General features: G+C 35.8%; 1 protein-coding gene across 1 annotated transcript in view; it reads right to left on the minus strand.

Annotated features, from left to right (window-relative positions):
• Positions 1-4,268: 4,268 nt before the first annotated feature.
• LOC145694474 (uncharacterized) overlaps positions 4,269-17,762 on the minus strand; it is a 32,007-nt gene continuing 18,513 nt past the window's right edge. Inside the window, exons 3-4 of the mRNA XM_081770770.1 lie at positions 16,687-16,868; positions 4,269-5,039 (exon numbers count right to left, since the gene is read on the minus strand). Coding sequence (XP_081626896.1) covers positions 4,607-5,039; positions 16,687-16,868 — 615 coding nt within the window. The 3' untranslated portion in view covers positions 4,269-4,606. The remainder of the gene's footprint in view (positions 5,040-16,686; positions 16,869-17,762) is intronic.

Consider the following 17,762-nt stretch of genomic DNA (forward strand, 5'->3'; position numbering starts at 1 on the left):
CATTGCTCGTTAAAAATGTTATGGTAAAACAAACAATGTTTTGTTATCTATGAAATTGTCGGTAAAGATGCAAGATCCAGACGAAAAGGATTAAATTTGTTAGGGAAGGGAAGATCTTTCGCACAGAATTCCTGACCTTACGACTAACCCTGCATGAGTGTTATTGCTTATTGAAAATTTTCTAGGATTTCCGCCAGAAAGCAGTTTATTGCGGAAAAACTTCAAGTTCAGCTGTTCTGTTTGATGGTTCACCAGGTCTGGACTCATGAGAGATACAATTATGCGGAAAAGACTTTTCTGTATACTGTAATATATCGCAGAACCGAGAAAAATTCCTGTCCGTTATGAAGAGGTTATTCAAACGTTTGGGGGGAAAAAGGACTGTCCGCGTCCGTATCTGAGAGTGTCCGTAAAAGGGAGGGTTTTGTTCCGTAAGAGAACATATATTTTTGCCGGGACAAAAAAATCTGTCCGTATTATAGAGGTGTCCGTTAAGGGAGGTTTCACTGTATATATATATATATAAGAAAAACTATGGAATACATTTAAAAAGAGTGGAAGAATCAATCACTGTTCCAATTCACAAGAAGACGACACATTTGATTGTAATAATTATCGAGGCATTTCTCTTAACATTCTATTAATAAGATTGCCCCCATACGCAGATAAAATTATTGGAGATTATCAGTCTGAATTTAGTCGAAATCGACCAGATAATTTACCATTCGACAAGAAATGGGCATATATTACTCAGTACATCAACTGTTTATTGATTCTAGAAAGTCTTACAACTCGGTAAGGAGGGTAACATTGTACAACATTCTTAACAGAATTTGGAATACCGAAAAAGCTAGATTTATTAAGTGTTTAAATGAATTCCAAAGTAAAGTCCGAGTAGAAAAATGCGAGCTTCCACGTCGAGATTGGCCTGAAACAAGGATATGCGTTATCGCCGTTATTATTCAGCTTTGTTCCGGAGTACGCTATAAGAAAAATCAAAGATAGGAACCAGGGCCTAGAGTTGAATGGTATTCACCAGGTTATGGTGTATGCTGATGATGTAAATCTGATAGCACGATCGAAAGAAATGCAGAAGCCTTATTAAACGCTTGCAGGGACATGAGTAAATGCAGAGAAATCTAAATACAAGGAAGTTACGGCAAATAGTGAATGCGTTAAAATATCAATTAATACTTTCGACACAGTGGATACTTTCAAATATCTTGGATCAGTATTACCAGACCAAAATCATACCCACAAAGAAATTAAATGTCGACTAAAACCAGGAAATTCTTGTTATTATTCAGTTCAAAATATTTTGTCGTCGCGGATTCTGTCAAGGAATTTAAAGCTTAAAATATATAAAACGATAATCATGCCAGTTATGCTTTATGGTTATGAAACATGGTCGCTTACGCTGAGGGAAGAACGCAGACTGAAATTATTTGAGAATAAAATTCTGAGACGAATATTTGGACCCAAGAGGAACGGGAATGGGGAATGGCGGAAACTTCATAAGGAGGAACTACATAATTTATACGGTTTACCAAACATCATTAGAGTCATGAAGTCTAGGAGGCTCAGGTGAGCAGGTCATGTAGCCAGAATGGAAGAAAGTAGGAACGCTTTCAAAGTTTTAACTGGAAATCCAATCGGGAAACGTCCATTAGGAAAACCTAGGCCCACATGGGAGGACAATATTAAGATGGATCTAGCAGAAATAGGAATACAGAGTAGAAACTGGATCGAATTGGATAAGGACAAAAGTCAATGGAGAGCTTTTGTGGTCATAGAGAAAGAGAGAATACATTTAAGTTAAGCACAACTGCACAACAAACAGAGTGAGTGGTTAGCTTTTGCGCTTCTATCGTGAAGTCCGGGATTCAACCCCGCATTCGACCATTTTGACAAAAGTTTTTCTTAATTCCATCTGTGAATGTAGAGATAGTGCGTGTACTGTGAGTCCTGACCGACTTACTTTCTAATCGTTTTTAAATCTTTGTTATTATTAATTACCAGCAGTGATGGGTTTGCGAAGAGGGTTAGGGTGGGGATGTCTTTCGGATTGAAGCCTCTACCCCGAAATTAGGGAATTTCTAAAACAAACTAAATATTAGTTTTGCCTTTACTCATAAACTTCAAGCTGTCCTAAAAAAAAAAAAAAAAAAAAAGGAAAACTAAGCATTAATAAGAAAAGCCCCTCCCAAAATACTTTTCTAAATCCGCCACTGATTAGCAGTATAAAATGGTCTTCAATGTTGTATCTGGAATATTATAGCTCAATATACAAACGAAACGAAATATTTGTTGTTATGCCTGTACTCATAAACTTAAGCTCCTCTTAAATAGAAGTTAGAGATTTTTAGAAAAAAAACAAACATTATTCAGAAAAAACCCTCCCAAATATTTTTCTAAATCCGATACTGATTATTTCTATCAAATGGTATTCAAGGTTGTGTCCGGAAGATTATTTTTAAATCATTGCACAGCTACAGTATAACGGAAATGTGGAAGTACACTCTGACAGATATATTGAAAGGCATACCCTCTGATGGATATATTGAAAAACATAAGTTTAATCATGTGCTAGAAGCTAGAGTACTAAGCTCTAAGAAGTGAAACACGGATGACTAAAAAGAAATGATCTAGAAAAAAAAATGTCGATAATTCAGAAATTAAAATAAAGTTACCGGTAAATAGCTTCTAAAATTGCCCTCAAATACTACGTACTTTGTTTACTTTAATTCATAAACCATGTGCTCCATCCATCATGATGGTGAATTCCAGAGCGAAATATGGCATTCAGGTCATGGAATCTTATTTAACTTTAGAGTATACTATAAGAAAGCTATTTAAACAGAAAAATCATGAAAATGAAAAAAAGCCAAAATTTCCAAAATTCTCGTTTTTTTTCCAAAAAAAACCCGGCTTTTATGTGCAAAAAACCAACGATTCAAAAAAGCCGGCTTTTTTGCATCTCTAGGCAACACTGAAAATTCTTCAGGTTCATATTTTCTATTGTAGAATAACATTATCTATGATTGTATTAAGTTGCATTTCATTATATCCTTTCACTTATGAAAAACAAGCAAAAGAAAAATGGTAAATTTTGTACTTTTAGTATGCCAGGCTCTTAAGATGAGTGAGTTTACTCCCAATCTTTTAAAGCTTAAGTTGGCCAGAATGTTTTGTAATTTATTCATTACAACAATTCTTTAAAAATTCCAAATGTTATCTCCATGTTAATTTCTCCGTAATCCTAGATATTTTGTAACCGTATTATTGTCTAGTTCATGATCCTTGACTCTGATTGGTGGAAATTGATTTTTTGCCTCGTATAAACTCAATATAATTTACTTGATTCCAATTGATGCCCAAACCATGATTCAAACACAAATTATGAATTAGTTTAAGTTCGTTATCTACATACTCATTATATGTATATATAACAGTTAGTTGATAATATTCATTTGTCGCATTGCTATTAATCGATCTGTTTTCGCTGCAATTCAACCCGAAGGATGATCGAAAAAAAAAAAAAAGGTTACAAAGTCCATTATGGCTTATGTATGAGACATAGCTAGAAGATCAACACACCCAATAGGAGGATAAAAGATATACAACAATTATCCTCGATTTTTATTCAACCACTAATTACAACAGCAGATAAAGTTTTCTATACCATTTGCAAAAAAAAAAAAAAAAAAAAAAAAAAATATCCGCGTCAAGTTCTAGTAACCACCGTGATGCAGCAGTTTTCACACAATCACATCCCAGATAATGGTGGCCAGCCATTTTTTGATTTAGAACAAGGAAATGGTGAAAGTCACTGGGGCTAGGTGAGGGTTGTAGAAGAAGTGTTCTAGTTCCAAGCGTAATGTCAGTGGTTGAAGTACTTGATCTACCGCTGGTATCCAGGGTTGTCATTAACAATATTGATTCGTCTTTCTTTGAAATACGACATCACTTATCAACATGTTGCTTTGCAATTTATCCCTCCCCATATACTTCTACATTTTGCTTATAAATGTCTGCAGGTTTATGGTTTTTGGTCCACAGGAACCACAATACTGACCTCGCTTCTACTCTTGGTTAATTTTCCAGACGAGTCATCATTTCTATGTCCGCTTCTCGAGTATATATGATCAGAATCCGAAATCTTCAAACCTGCGCCAAGACAGTCATGTTATTACTCTACAAATAAATTTTCGTTAAGTTACAGTGAATCATATAAAATTTTATGCTTTGTAATTCCCCCCCCCCCCCCCCGATCATCCTTCGTAAAAAGCATCCCCTGTGAACACTACACTGGTGACTGTGGAATGACCCAACCCAGCTCACATAAACTTCTCCTCTTGAAACTGTAGTTATACTCAAATTGCGATGAAATTATTTCAACCGCTAATACTCTACATATTCCAATGATGATACAGTGCAAATTAAGAACAGATACTTTAATTCCAAATATTTCGTTAACACGGAGTTCAAAATCCAACATGTACAAAATTTTCTAAAATTCAATTCAAAACTGTTATCACTATCGTTATTTACTTCCTTCAAAGCATACAAAACGAGTTTATACAAACAATTCGAACATTGGTTGTTCTCAAGAATCGTTTATCGATAATACATTACACAAATTAACTTCCACTCCCAGTACCGATACTGCAGTTGATGGATGATTTATTAAATTAGCCACAAACCACATTGTTTCTCTGCTAATATAATAATATTTTGATTTCAGTAATAAGGATATGATCAGGTCACGAAAAGACGTCCTTAAGATAGCTAGTGCCACTTCTTCCATTACAAAAAGATTGGTTAATGTTCGTATTAATGGCGTCACCATTACATAGTCTAAATCAACTTCTACAGTTTTCTGATGCAATACTTCCAACACTAATGACACAATTTGCAAATCTGAAAATACACTGTTGTAATCAGGTGAACACGATAGAAGGAACATAATCCAACAAGCTTCTGGGTATTTTGGAACATGAGTTATCACTCGCTGAGCAACTTCACGCAATTCTCCAGATCTAGGATTAAAAAAGAAAAAAATATATTCAATAATGTTAGATACAGAAGGTGTCTAACAAGTAAGTAGTAAACTTATTTATTATTAAACACTGTTATGAGTAGTAAACTTATTCATTATCTTTATTATTATTAAATAATCTCATGAGTTATATATATATATATATATATATATATATATATATATATATATATACATATATATACACGGGCGTGCCCGCCGGGGAGATGAGGGGGACGCGTCCCCCCATAAATTTTCCACGAAGGAAGATTGTCCCCCTCCCCCTTCCCAGAAAATTATATAATGGATTCTTCCTCAAATATTTCGACAAAAATGATGAAATACTGAAATGAGAACGTCGATTGTCAATTAATGATTCCTGGAATAGGTAAAAAAAAATTACAATTTCTTTGAATTCCTGCAACAATTATCATGGAATATAAATGGAGTACAAAACGTAGCGAGACTGTATTAGGTGCATCAAAATTTACCATAACAAGTGCACACGTTCAATTGCAGCAAAAAGGTGGTTTTGAAATGTACCTCTATGAAAATAGTATTCTAATTGAAAGCACGCAGTTCCTAGTACATCTTTTTACTTTGTATGGCCTTTTTATTTACAGCAACTGATTTTGAAAGACTACAACTTGCTTCCAAAGCAAAAATATTTCGAATCCCTGCCGACAGAGATCTTTTTCTTCGTGTACTGTTCAAACCTCGTAAATTGGGCTGTGCGCGCATGCGCACTGATTTTGAAAGGACTTATTTTGCAGCGTATTTTCTCCAACAGTAACGTTGTTTAGATAGCTATGTCTATGTATGTGACCGTGAATATAACGTTGATCTGAAAATTTTTTCACCTGTTAATGTGTTTAGTGTTGTTTTATTGTTTGAAATTGATAAATTTGTCATAAGAAAAAAGAAAAGAAGACAGCACTGTGGGTCAAGTATACGCTATCTTGCGAGCCACAGGGACTCGCATTTAGAGGACATGACTGCAGGTCCGGGAGTTTCAGTTCATGAGTTTTCGATCTGAAGATTTTCCACAGTTGAAGAGCTGGATAGAGTTAAACATGAAGAGATATAATGTCACAGATGATAAAATTCGGAACAAAATCCTGGAAATCATGGGCCAAGATTTTTTTTTTATTTTTATTTTATTCTTATTATTATTATTATTATTTCATATGTAACAAAATCAAATATCAAAACCCTCTTATGTTTTCTATCATGTGTAATGGTTCTCGTGATGAAAAACTATTGTGCCTGGTGGGTTGATGAAGACCTGCCCTCATGAAAATTTTCTTGCGTTCTACAGTATATCAAAAACCACTGGTGAGTTCATAGCTTCAGTTATTCTGGATGCAATGGTAAGACTTCAGCTTCCTATTGCTCAACTCAGAGGACAAGCTTATGATGGTGCTCGAAATATGAGTGGTCCAAACATTGGTGTTCAATCTATCATATGTAAACAGCAACTTCTTGCCTTGCACGCACATTGTGGAGTTCACTGTGGTAATCTTGTGACTAAGGATGCATGCTGTGCATCAGAAATACTGAGAAACTTTTTGCAGTAGGTGCATGAACTAGGAATACTGTTTTCACAATCACTTCCAGTGAAGTCAAGATTTTCTGCTCTGATCGAGGCTAATGCCGAAGGTTCCATCTCAAACATTGTGAACATTAAACTCTTGTGGCCCATTAGTTAGATTTGTAGGCTCAGTCAAATAACTGGACTTGTTGAACATTATAAAGAAATTCTCTTTACATTGGAAGAGATGAAGACTGAAGGAAGGATCTACGTTTCTTGGGATCATAATGGTTAAAGATATTATCAGCAGATTGGAGCTTCTTAACAGAACACTTCAAGACACACTTTCAGTGTCAAAATGGGAACCCATAAATAAAGACGTGAACTTGAATAATATTCTCAGTCACTGCCTTTAAATTCATTGTGCTGTCTCGAAACATACAAGTCAATATCATCGCCCTAGAAATCCCATTAATTTTAATAAATTTTGTCAATAGTACCATAAATAGGACTTTTCGTGCCGCTGGAATAGAACCTGTTACCCATCATTGATAGGATTTATCCCATAACTCATGTCATGTAATATTTTCAATATTTGCGGAGGAGGTGAAGTGCTATCAGCCTTTCTTTAAATTCGGCTCACAATGTTGAGTGAAACCTGAAAGGCACACCTATGATAGATATTATATATATATATATATATATATATATATATATACGGAAGCCTAAAGATTGGAGATTATTTGTGGAATATACGAGTAGCATTGAGCACATTTATTTATTTATTTCCTCCAACAGAGATCTCCCCAATTATAGAAGGTATATTTGTTACATTGTTATGTTATAATAAATAAAACAAAAATTAATAAATGAAAATAGTAAAAATATTAAACTAGAAATAAGCAAATACAGTACATAACCTTGTATGCGGACATTTTATAGATCAATGCATACATTATGAATAGAGACACGGTTTTTTGGTGATGCGCGAAATGTATCAGCTTTGTATGAAACTGTTGTGTACCTAAAATATGTATTTTTCACTATTTGTTAGGTCATATAACCGATTACGATTAAACGCGAAATTCTGTCGAATTAGCGAAATTTGCAACAAGTCTCGATATCCCACGAAATTTACGCAAAAGTGACAGTTTTTCGACGCTTTTACGATTTATTCATTACCACTATGGATTTTTGAAATTTTACATGCAGTTACAAAATGAGCTCCAAATGGTATCTAACGGTGAAGTGGATAGTGTGGAAGCAGTGTTGCAGGGTATGTTAGATAAGCATTCAGAAATCGTCGGAAAGTGTCTCCAACTAATGTACACTCATGTCCAAAATGATTGTCCCATTTCTATAATTGTCTTCTTGTAAGGATATAAATTGATAAAAACTTTGAAGGGTACTTTTAATACTGATATTATGTGTATAATCGGGAAATGATATTTGAAGTAAATTTCATAGGAAAAGAATTACAAATACGAAAATTAGAACGAGTAAAACAAAATGTTGCTAAATGGACAAGAAAGATTTCTTTTCGTTTTATTGTTCTTATTTACTGCTCTTTTAACATGAAATTTACTACATACATGTCTTTGCCGATTATACACTACTAACATTATAAGAAATACTGGGCGAATTCGTTATCAAATTATATTCCTACAACAACATATTTATAGACATACAAAAATAATTTTGGACATGAGTGTACATATCAGTTTCGAATGTTGATGTGAAGAGGGCTCTCTCTTCTTACAATGGCATACTTACCAACAAAAGAACAAATTTAACACTAGAAAACACTGAAACAATGCTTACGTGTTATTTGCGTAAGTAAACTGTGAACACTAAAGTTATTTTTCCTGTTAGTATTCTCTCTCTCTCTGTATTTTCCTCTTTAAATGATACTTTTATTCAATGAGGATGCTTAGTGTTTTTTTTTTTTTTTTTTAAATTCAAATACTGTTTAATATAGTCATGCACGAGCTCGTGTCATGACGATTGATGAGTGGAAATTAAGGTGAAATAAAAGGTAACTAATTGTAACTGCCACGGAAAATAGTGTTCTTACACTGATTTTTATTCGCCGATTTTATCCCGCTTTACGCATATTTTTTATAACGAAATTACGAATTCTTATTTACCACAAAATGGTGTCTCTAATTATGAAGTATAAAGTCACACTCTCATTCTAGAAACAGTCATACATACATAATACATATATACATTCACATACACATATATCCATACAGGGCCGGATTTAGGGGTACACCAGTGCGTATGCCCCCAGTGACAATATCGAAACTTTTTGCCGTCATGTTTCCGTTTGGGGCTTACAAGAAAGCGGAATTTTGCAAAATCAATAGTTAAGTCGATTTTCTGACGGTTGAAGGAAAAGGATTCACCAAGCAAAAGAATATTCCTTCTTCACACCACAGCTTAGGGATGGTATCGAGACGAGACGAGACGAGACTTTGTACAGTCTCGGTCTCGTCTCGGTTGATAAATAACGGTCTCGGTCTCGTCTCGAGTAAAATATCACCGTCTCGGTCAACAGATGCTTGTCTCGATCTCGGTCTCGAGTACCAAATCTCGGTCTCGTCTCGAAAGTCTCGAAATAAATAGTGTGAAATTAAAATAGTGAAAGTATTATTCTCGTACAGTCTGTCGTTTCCGGTTATTTTTTCCTTTCATTTTGACTTAGAATTATGGTATGGTGTACCTCTTCATAGCTAATTTGCTAGTGCTAATGCTTTCCATGCGCGTATTCCAGGCTCAATGGGTATATCACCCTAAAACCCTAATAAAACCCATATTTCACTTTCAGCAATAGACTTTGTCTCATATAGCCTCAGAACTGCCTATACAATTAAACTCTATTAAATTAACTCCAGTACTATACAGTAGTTTATTTCCTTCCTTTGAATCAGAATTGTTCAATACCTCCTAACGGATAACGCAACACATAGCAGCACGAATGTATTTAATCGTACCAAAATTGAAACTTTACAATTTCTCATTATTCAATACATTCTGCTTTGACTATCATTTTAAAAACAGAATATAATGTTCATTATCTTAACAAATAGGGTAAATTATTACTACAATATACGTATTTTGTTTGAAATTGATGAAATGCTTTATTAGCGTTTCACATTTCCGTGTTTAATTGACACTTTATAACACGAACGTCCTGAACCTTGTGGTGGGAGCTACTACACTCATCTTTGCTATGTGAGGTCTCGAGTTGGATCACAAAACAAGTTAGATTCAAAGTCCGATGTTTCGCATAATTCGCGTCTCATTTTAAGTGCATTCTGTTTCTTATACAAGTTCATAAGGTCGTAATGCATTACGTAAGCACATATCCAGTGCCGTAACATAGATTAATCTTATTCCTGAGCTCTCAACGGTGCAGGCAGTCTTTATTCGAGAAAACTAATCTTGCGTTCATTACGTTGAAATTTTATATTGATTAAAAATTACTTGCGAAACGTGAACATACATATTATATAAGTATATAGGTAATTCGAGTTATCTGTATCTATTTTTTCTCACTCGCCAAAACAAGTGATTCTTAACTTTCTAGTTTTCTTTTGTATTACTCTTCGTAGTTTTGCTGTAACATGATGGATTGAATAGTCAAAAATACTTTTTTCGCTCTATGATTTTCATTAAATTTTGGATCCATTTTTACCCTACCTTACCTAGTAAAAGTTATATATTTAGTCTTAGTTGAGGAACCAGTTTTTCGCTTCTGTAAAATTACGAAATTATGACTTGGTTTAGTTTACCTCTGAGGTCCAGATATAATAAAATCATCACCACCATCATAATCAACCATTATCAATCCATTACTGGATGAAGGTCTTTCCAATTCTTCTCCACAACTATCTAACTTGGGCAATTCTTTTCCAGGTTACTCCTCGGTGGCTCTTGATTTCGTCATACCTTCTTGTATGCGGAGGTTTCCTAGGCTGTTTTTGTCTCATGGTATCCAGTCTAGAATTGTTTTCGTCCGTCGATCATAATTTCTTCTTGCAATGCGTCCAGCACACTTTCCAGCTCATATTAAATTATTTCATTAGCACCATCAGTATTCATTTCTATATATTTGGGCTACAAATAGTTCGAATTCGCTACTTTCGGAGTACAGACACGCTACTTTTTAATCATCGAATCTGACAACACTGACTGAATGATTTAAATCAACACAATGTGAGAACCCCCATTTGGTCTAGCGGCTAGAACTCTTGATTTCGGTTCGCGTGGTCCCGAGTTCGATTTCCGGTAGGGATAAAGTTGAACGACCGAAGTGGTTCGGATTCCACTATAATCATTAGCTGCACGTCTCCTTTAGCCACCCTAGCATAACTGTGGGACGTTAAACTAAAACAAAACAAAACAAAAGTTAACACTGTGTATTACTAACTGTAAGTTCTTGAATAATTGCATATAGCTATATGGTATGGATCGAGTTTGCGGTGGTCGGTGGTCAAACTAAAGCAAGTGAAATGTAATTAGGGTGTAATTAGAACTTTTAATTAAGCACGGTCTTAATCTAAAGTGTACACCAGGCCTAAGGCTTAGGGAGAACAACTAGTGTTACTGAAAATGTATCAGTTACATTTAATTTCAGTTACAATTTGCATTTACATGTATTGCTGGAACGAAGATTTAAACATTAACATTATAAGTAGCCCAAAGACTATGAAAAACATCGTCTCTTGAAAGCATTCTTGCACCATAAAACAAGTTACGAGTAATTTTAAAATATTTTGCAGTTTATCTACGTTATTTGCACATATTTAGAGTAATATTTAGCTATCTATTTAAGTGGGCAACACTGCTTAAAATAATGTAACTGCGACTTGTAATTAAAACCACCAAAAACTGTTGTAATGTTATAGAAGCTAAGGAAAGCAATAATCATTATAAAAATTTAATAAAAATGCGTCATTTTAAGCAGTACAACAATCACTGCCAATGCGTTGGGTATCTCTAATGGCGTTATAAGCATTTAAGTCTTTTGGAAGCATCTGCATGATGAGACGTGATATGTCAGCGCGTTTTCGAAGTAAAGTCTTTAGAAACATTTAAATTTTCCGTTTCTTGTAACTTTGTTCCTTCATTCATTCGAAATATATTATACCATGATCACAGTATTTGACGCTAAGGTACAGTTGATGCGTATTGCACCGTCCATGCCATTTGAGTTATTAAAGATTTCCAAGCTACATAAATAATGTATGGGCTATTGTGGTTTTGTTAAATAACTAAATTAGAAATATGTAATACTTTACGTAGCGTAATTTGAGAAAATACAACTTTATTTTGCTTTAGCAACATTGCTTGTTTATCTAGTGATATTGCAGAGTATCAAGAAGAATTTCCCAACTTGGTACAAAATTTCAACATTTTATATATATATCGCAGATCCTAGGGGAGGGCTATAGGGACCCCCTTAACGCTCAGGTATGCACTGGATAAAATGGGCTTCAATCCTACTTTCTTTACACTGGATAAAGCGGCAAACCATGGTTTAGCCCCTCCCTTGATCATATGCTGTGTCCGCGGCTTGTAGGATGGTCCATTTTAATCTTTCCACGGAGATATCTCGAAAACGGTTGAACATAATGAACCGAACAAAAACACAAATAGGAAATGCCATGCGGCACACCGAATGGTGTTGTCGCGGTGCCTCCCGGGGCCGCCTTTCATGGGGCACCAGGGCCAAACTTTAAAATTTTAAATGGAAACATGGGGCGAGTAATACCTCGTTCCATAGATCTTTAAAAAGTAAAAAGTGTTGTGGCAAAAGTTTTTCCCATCGGTCACCGTTTTCAAAATGGCCGCCAAGACATGGTGCCTGTATCAGATAAAACGTCCAGTACCACTAGCCCTCTAATATGAAAATAGTTGGAGATAAATGAACAGAATAAAACTCGTGTAGGAAAGCACAGAGGGTATTTATCATTCAACGGCTCGAATGTAATGCAACGGAAAAAAAAATATTAAAGTATAATTGACATGATGCAAAAGAGGAAATGACAGAAAATGATCTTTCCGATCTCTGTCCGTAAGTAGGTGAAGCGGGAATGAATGGTAAAATCTCAAATGAGAACCTCATTTTTTATTTGCAATAGATATGGTTTGTCTGAAACACTTGTGTGTACAAATGACTGGTACTATAATGAATAAAAATAAAGTGAAATAAGGTGAAATTCAAGTTTAACAACATTTTACCCGCCTCTTCGCCTCTGATAATTTAACGCATTACGTGCAAGATTTTTGGGACATATCTGCATCAGTATGTACCGTTTCGTTACTAAGGATCACAACTGAAATTACCGTTGAAAGTTATTCAGAATGTAAATGTGGACATCTCAGTGAAACACATATTCTATCACATGCAAGAAGACATAGAAGGAAAAGAAGCGAACCAATATCATGCAGACGACTGTTGAACAAAACCAACGTTTGTAAACATTGTTCTAAAATTGCATTGTTCGACAAATTTGTTTCGCATTTCAGTTGATTCATTTCTGCATCAAACCATTGCCTGCAATCAAAATGGAAGATACCATTTAACAAGAATTTTACATACTTTAACCCATTACAGAGACATTTATCTCATATAAAAACACATTTTAAATAACTTTGTTTCGTAGATACAATTTGCAAAAACTAAGGCTCTCATTTGCAATTTCACCGATCCTTCGCGCTTCATTCACTTACGGAGTGAGGTTGGAGCGATAATTTTCTAGGAGTTAGATTTCTTTCTTTCATTATGGCACTTTCACTCAAATCATCTTTTCGACTGTTGCAACATTCCCGACTTATAGAATGATAAATACCCTCTGTGGTTTCCTATTCGAATATTTGTTCTGGTGTTTCCATATTAGTGATACTGGACGTTTTACCTGATGCAGGAACCATGTCTTGGTGCTCATTTTGAATACAGTGCCCGATATGAAAGATCTTTTGCCACAACGCTTTTTAGTTTTTCAAGACCTATCGAACGAGGTACCACTCACCCCTTGCTTCCATTTAAAATTAAAGTTGGGCCCGGGAATCCATGCAGGGCGGACCTGGGTGGCACCGCGACCATATATATATATATATATATATATATATATATATATATATATATATATATATAGAGAGAGAGAGAGAGAGAGAGAGAGAGAGAATTCTATTTGCACCAGCAGTGGATTTTGTTTCGGGAGAGGCTTGAGGAACGAGTAAGAAACATTTGCGTTGTAAGTGCAATGCAAAAAATTATCAGAAATTTATTTCGGGAGGGGTTTGAGCCCGATAACCACCCCCTAAATACGCCACTGTACATCAGTCAGCCGTTCTCATATTATCTAACACAGCAACGAAACAAATTTTGAGTGAAGGCAATTTTAGTATTTATCAATATCAATATTCGAGACGAGACCGAGACTTTCGAGACTGACCTAAGTTTCGTCTCGATTTATAGAGGTCTGTCTCGGTCTCGTCTCGGTATTTAAAAGTCCGTCTCGGTCTCGGTACCATCCCTACCACAGCTACCTAAAGACATTAAGAAATTCAAATTTAATTCAGATGTAGTGGTAATTATTGGTGCATCTCCCTTCAGAAAATCCTGAATCCGGCCCTGTATACATATACATACACCTATATTCATACAGACCAATATATATTGCAGAATATTATATATATACAGAAGGTCATTTCACCTAAGATGGCCAAAGTTGTGCGTTCACGTGCTCACGACAATCTCTTCCTCCACCAACGGTTGTGCTCGATATGGTGGCTACGAGCCTGGACTATCGCCATACAACGCAATTTCCACTGAAGTAGTGCGCGTCGAAGGTGTATGAGGGGAATTGTAGACCACACCGCTTGAAAGCTTTCCAGAGCCCTGCTATGATGGTGGATGCCTTCGCGCAAGGCCTTGTTTCAGAAGGTTAAAGGCGCAGAAATCCATAGGCGACGCATCTGGTGACTTCATAGGTATGGACGAGAAGGGTATAACAGACACACCATACGCCGACAATACGCGACAGAACTGTGAGCTGTGTGGCTGTATGCTTTGTTCATGTGAATCCACACCTTCCGGGTGTTCCTGCCATATAACTGTGGGATGTGTGTTGTGTAAAAGGGTTGCATGATGTTTGTTTGAAAGCAGGCTGCATTCACCTTGGCCTTCGAATCCACACGATGCATTGAAAACTTCCCACGGGCACAGAAACTTGCCACCACCATGAAGCCTTTCGAAAACTTCTTGCGACATTCACGGACAAACTCGCCACGGCCCTTCGCATCATGTGGTGAATAAGAAATGGCCCTGGGCTTATTGGTGTCATCAAGGTAGATTCCCGGCTTCACCAAGAGTGACAGCCCGCTGCCATTTGTCACCTGAGAGGTACTGTTCATACAACTTTATTGCGGTCGCAAAACTTTCTTGCATATGACTTATGCAAGATCGACTTATGACGTCAGTCCCAAATTGCCCTTTATGATACAACACACTCTGCTTTGTGGTATCCTACATGAGGTGGCAAGGTTGCTTTAGGTGGGTGGGTTCTTCTTCACAACTGATGCCCTGATGTTTATCACAATGCGTGGTGTCCTGGCTGGACATGACAATTTCCTTTTCACTCTCACGACTTGATCTTAATATTTAGGGCCGGTGTTTTACAGCGCTGGCTTACCCTTACTACTGTAGGCCTGTTGATACTGTTGCCCCTTGACACACACATTTCATTTTCACAATCACTGACGCACTGAATTGTGCATCGGAAAGTGCACATATGTACCCCTCCCAATAAGATGTCACTTTAACAGACATAATAGCTGTTCACCATAACTTCCACACAGCGTTGTACGTGACTCACTACTGGATATACTGACTTCTGGTTCCTTCTACGCTATGCTCGTCATCAGCTCTGTAAAATTGGCCACCTTAGGTGAACTGACCCTCTGCATAACTCGCACATTTTACATGTGCTACTACTCTCGTTCCAACAATAACAAGCTGAGTCATTATATTTCTTTAAACTTCAACGAATTTAATGTAAGACAAATTACCATTCAGTCTTCTCTGCTGATCTAGTAGCTAATGTGTGTGCCTTTGGCACGTGGAATTCGATTCCTGGCGGCAGAGATTTAAAATTTGAACGCATTACGGTGGTTCGGATTCCATCTTAAAACTGTATGTTTACGTCTCATATAGCTTCGCTGCCGAAAAAAATATGTCAAACTTTAACAACAGCAATGAGTCCTTGAAAACATCAATCATTTTTGGTTTATTCCTTAAAATCTTTTAAAACACGCAAAGAATTGTATATTTAAAACAATACTTTGCTTCTCCTTTCCATGAGCGTGTTTCCGTGCTTAAGCTCCAGTAGAAGTAAACAAACAAAACTTATTTCCTTATTGTCTTGTAAAACTTTGCAAATAATACTCTGCTATGTATTTAACTTCGCCGATGGATCTTTTTGCAGTCTAATAAAGAATAATATGTACTTTATAACATTATTTATGGTCGTGCTTCTAGCATGAACTACGCTTTCAAAAAACTTCACCAATCTTCTATGACTCAGCATATGAAGGGAGGTACTGTAGATTTCGATTAATCATTTGAAACACTGAAGCATTAACCATCAACTAGCACGAAGCCATATTCAAGCTGAGGCAAGTTTTACAAGAACAAACAACCGGTAGAGTGCACCACTATACACACGCTGATCAGTGGCTTCGTTGTGGAATCAAAATGCCTCAAACTACTATATGACTGTAATATATGATATGACAGTGAAATCACTACACTTCAAATTGTTAAAGCGTACACCTGAATATACTACTCTTATCATTAAAGATCAACCATTAGATGATACTAGTGTGGTACCTTTATAATCTGTTTTATAAAGCCCTGAATAGACTTCGTTTCTACGAATGACTTTTCTGAATTCTGAAGGCATACGTGTTATTTAGTACTTCTCAAAAAGACAAAAATTGAAATAATAATAATAATAATAGCTAAAAAATGTGAACGATTTTGATCATCAGAATCTTGATTTTAAAAATTATACTCTTAATTTCCTGGCGTAATAATAATACTTACTGCAATTTTTGATGTCCAGTTTTTAAGTACTGAATTAGAGCATAAAGAACTGACGGAATAACATCAGGAGGTTTGGAATCTAGAAGCTGCAGCATTTTTGGAAGAAATTCTTGCATATACAGTACCTCCCATGCTTCTGTGCTGCTGCCTACCATGTTTCCAAGTGCCCAGCTGCACATTATCTGAAGATAATAAGTTAAAAGTTTTAAATCACACGATGTAATATTAAATCTAGTACTAATTTACTACGCTATTCAAACGCTGATGTCTACAAGTCATCATATGTATATATATATATATATATAGAAAATTCCAAATCCAGGAAGAGTTAAGCTCCCAGAATCATAAAAAAGAAATATGAATAAGATATTATTTAAAAATCATTCCAAAAGAAAGAAAAAAAAAGTGCTTTGTGCTTTCGCTTCTGTGATCTTAAAGTCAGTCTAATTATTACGTTATAGGATGGACAATCAAAAAGCTGTACATGCATTCCCTACGAAGGAGTGCTGAAGAATTTGCAGCCCAACCCAGGAGGAGTGTAGGTAGAATGATGAAACTGTACAGTTTTAACAAACATCTCTCTTTATGTATAAATACATATTTTCGTAACAAAATTCTTATTGTGTTTCTCAGGTCCTGAAGCAATCACATATGTGTCTAATCTGCGAATTTCACCAAAGCAAATTCATGAGGAAATCAGTAAAACACAACTCTCCTCCATCATAGCAGTGGTGAAGACGTGGATGACACAATTTAAAGATAGCGATTTCTCAACAGATGATAACACTGTTCAACAACGAAAATGTAAATTGAACAAAATCAGCTAATTCTTATTGATTTTGTGGTGCTGATCACGAATTTGAAAGTTATTTTCGAATATTAGCTCTACTTTTTGTTTTACAGGCATGTCTAATAATAAAGCTTTAAAAATAAATATATTCGCTTGGTTTGGGGTAAAATGTTACACTGATCCGGCAACACTGGAGAAACTATATGAACGCTTGGTTTCATTGTGTTCCTTATCTCAGTAGTGTCCTGCTATTGTTAGAAAAGACAGGTTTAGTGCAGTTATCAGC

Source organism: Thermobia domestica, chromosome 9 (assembly GCF_964235325.1).
Source record: "Thermobia domestica chromosome 9, izTheDome1.hap1.1, whole genome shotgun sequence".
Classification (NCBI taxonomy): domain Eukaryota; kingdom Metazoa; phylum Arthropoda; class Insecta; order Zygentoma; family Lepismatidae; genus Thermobia; species Thermobia domestica.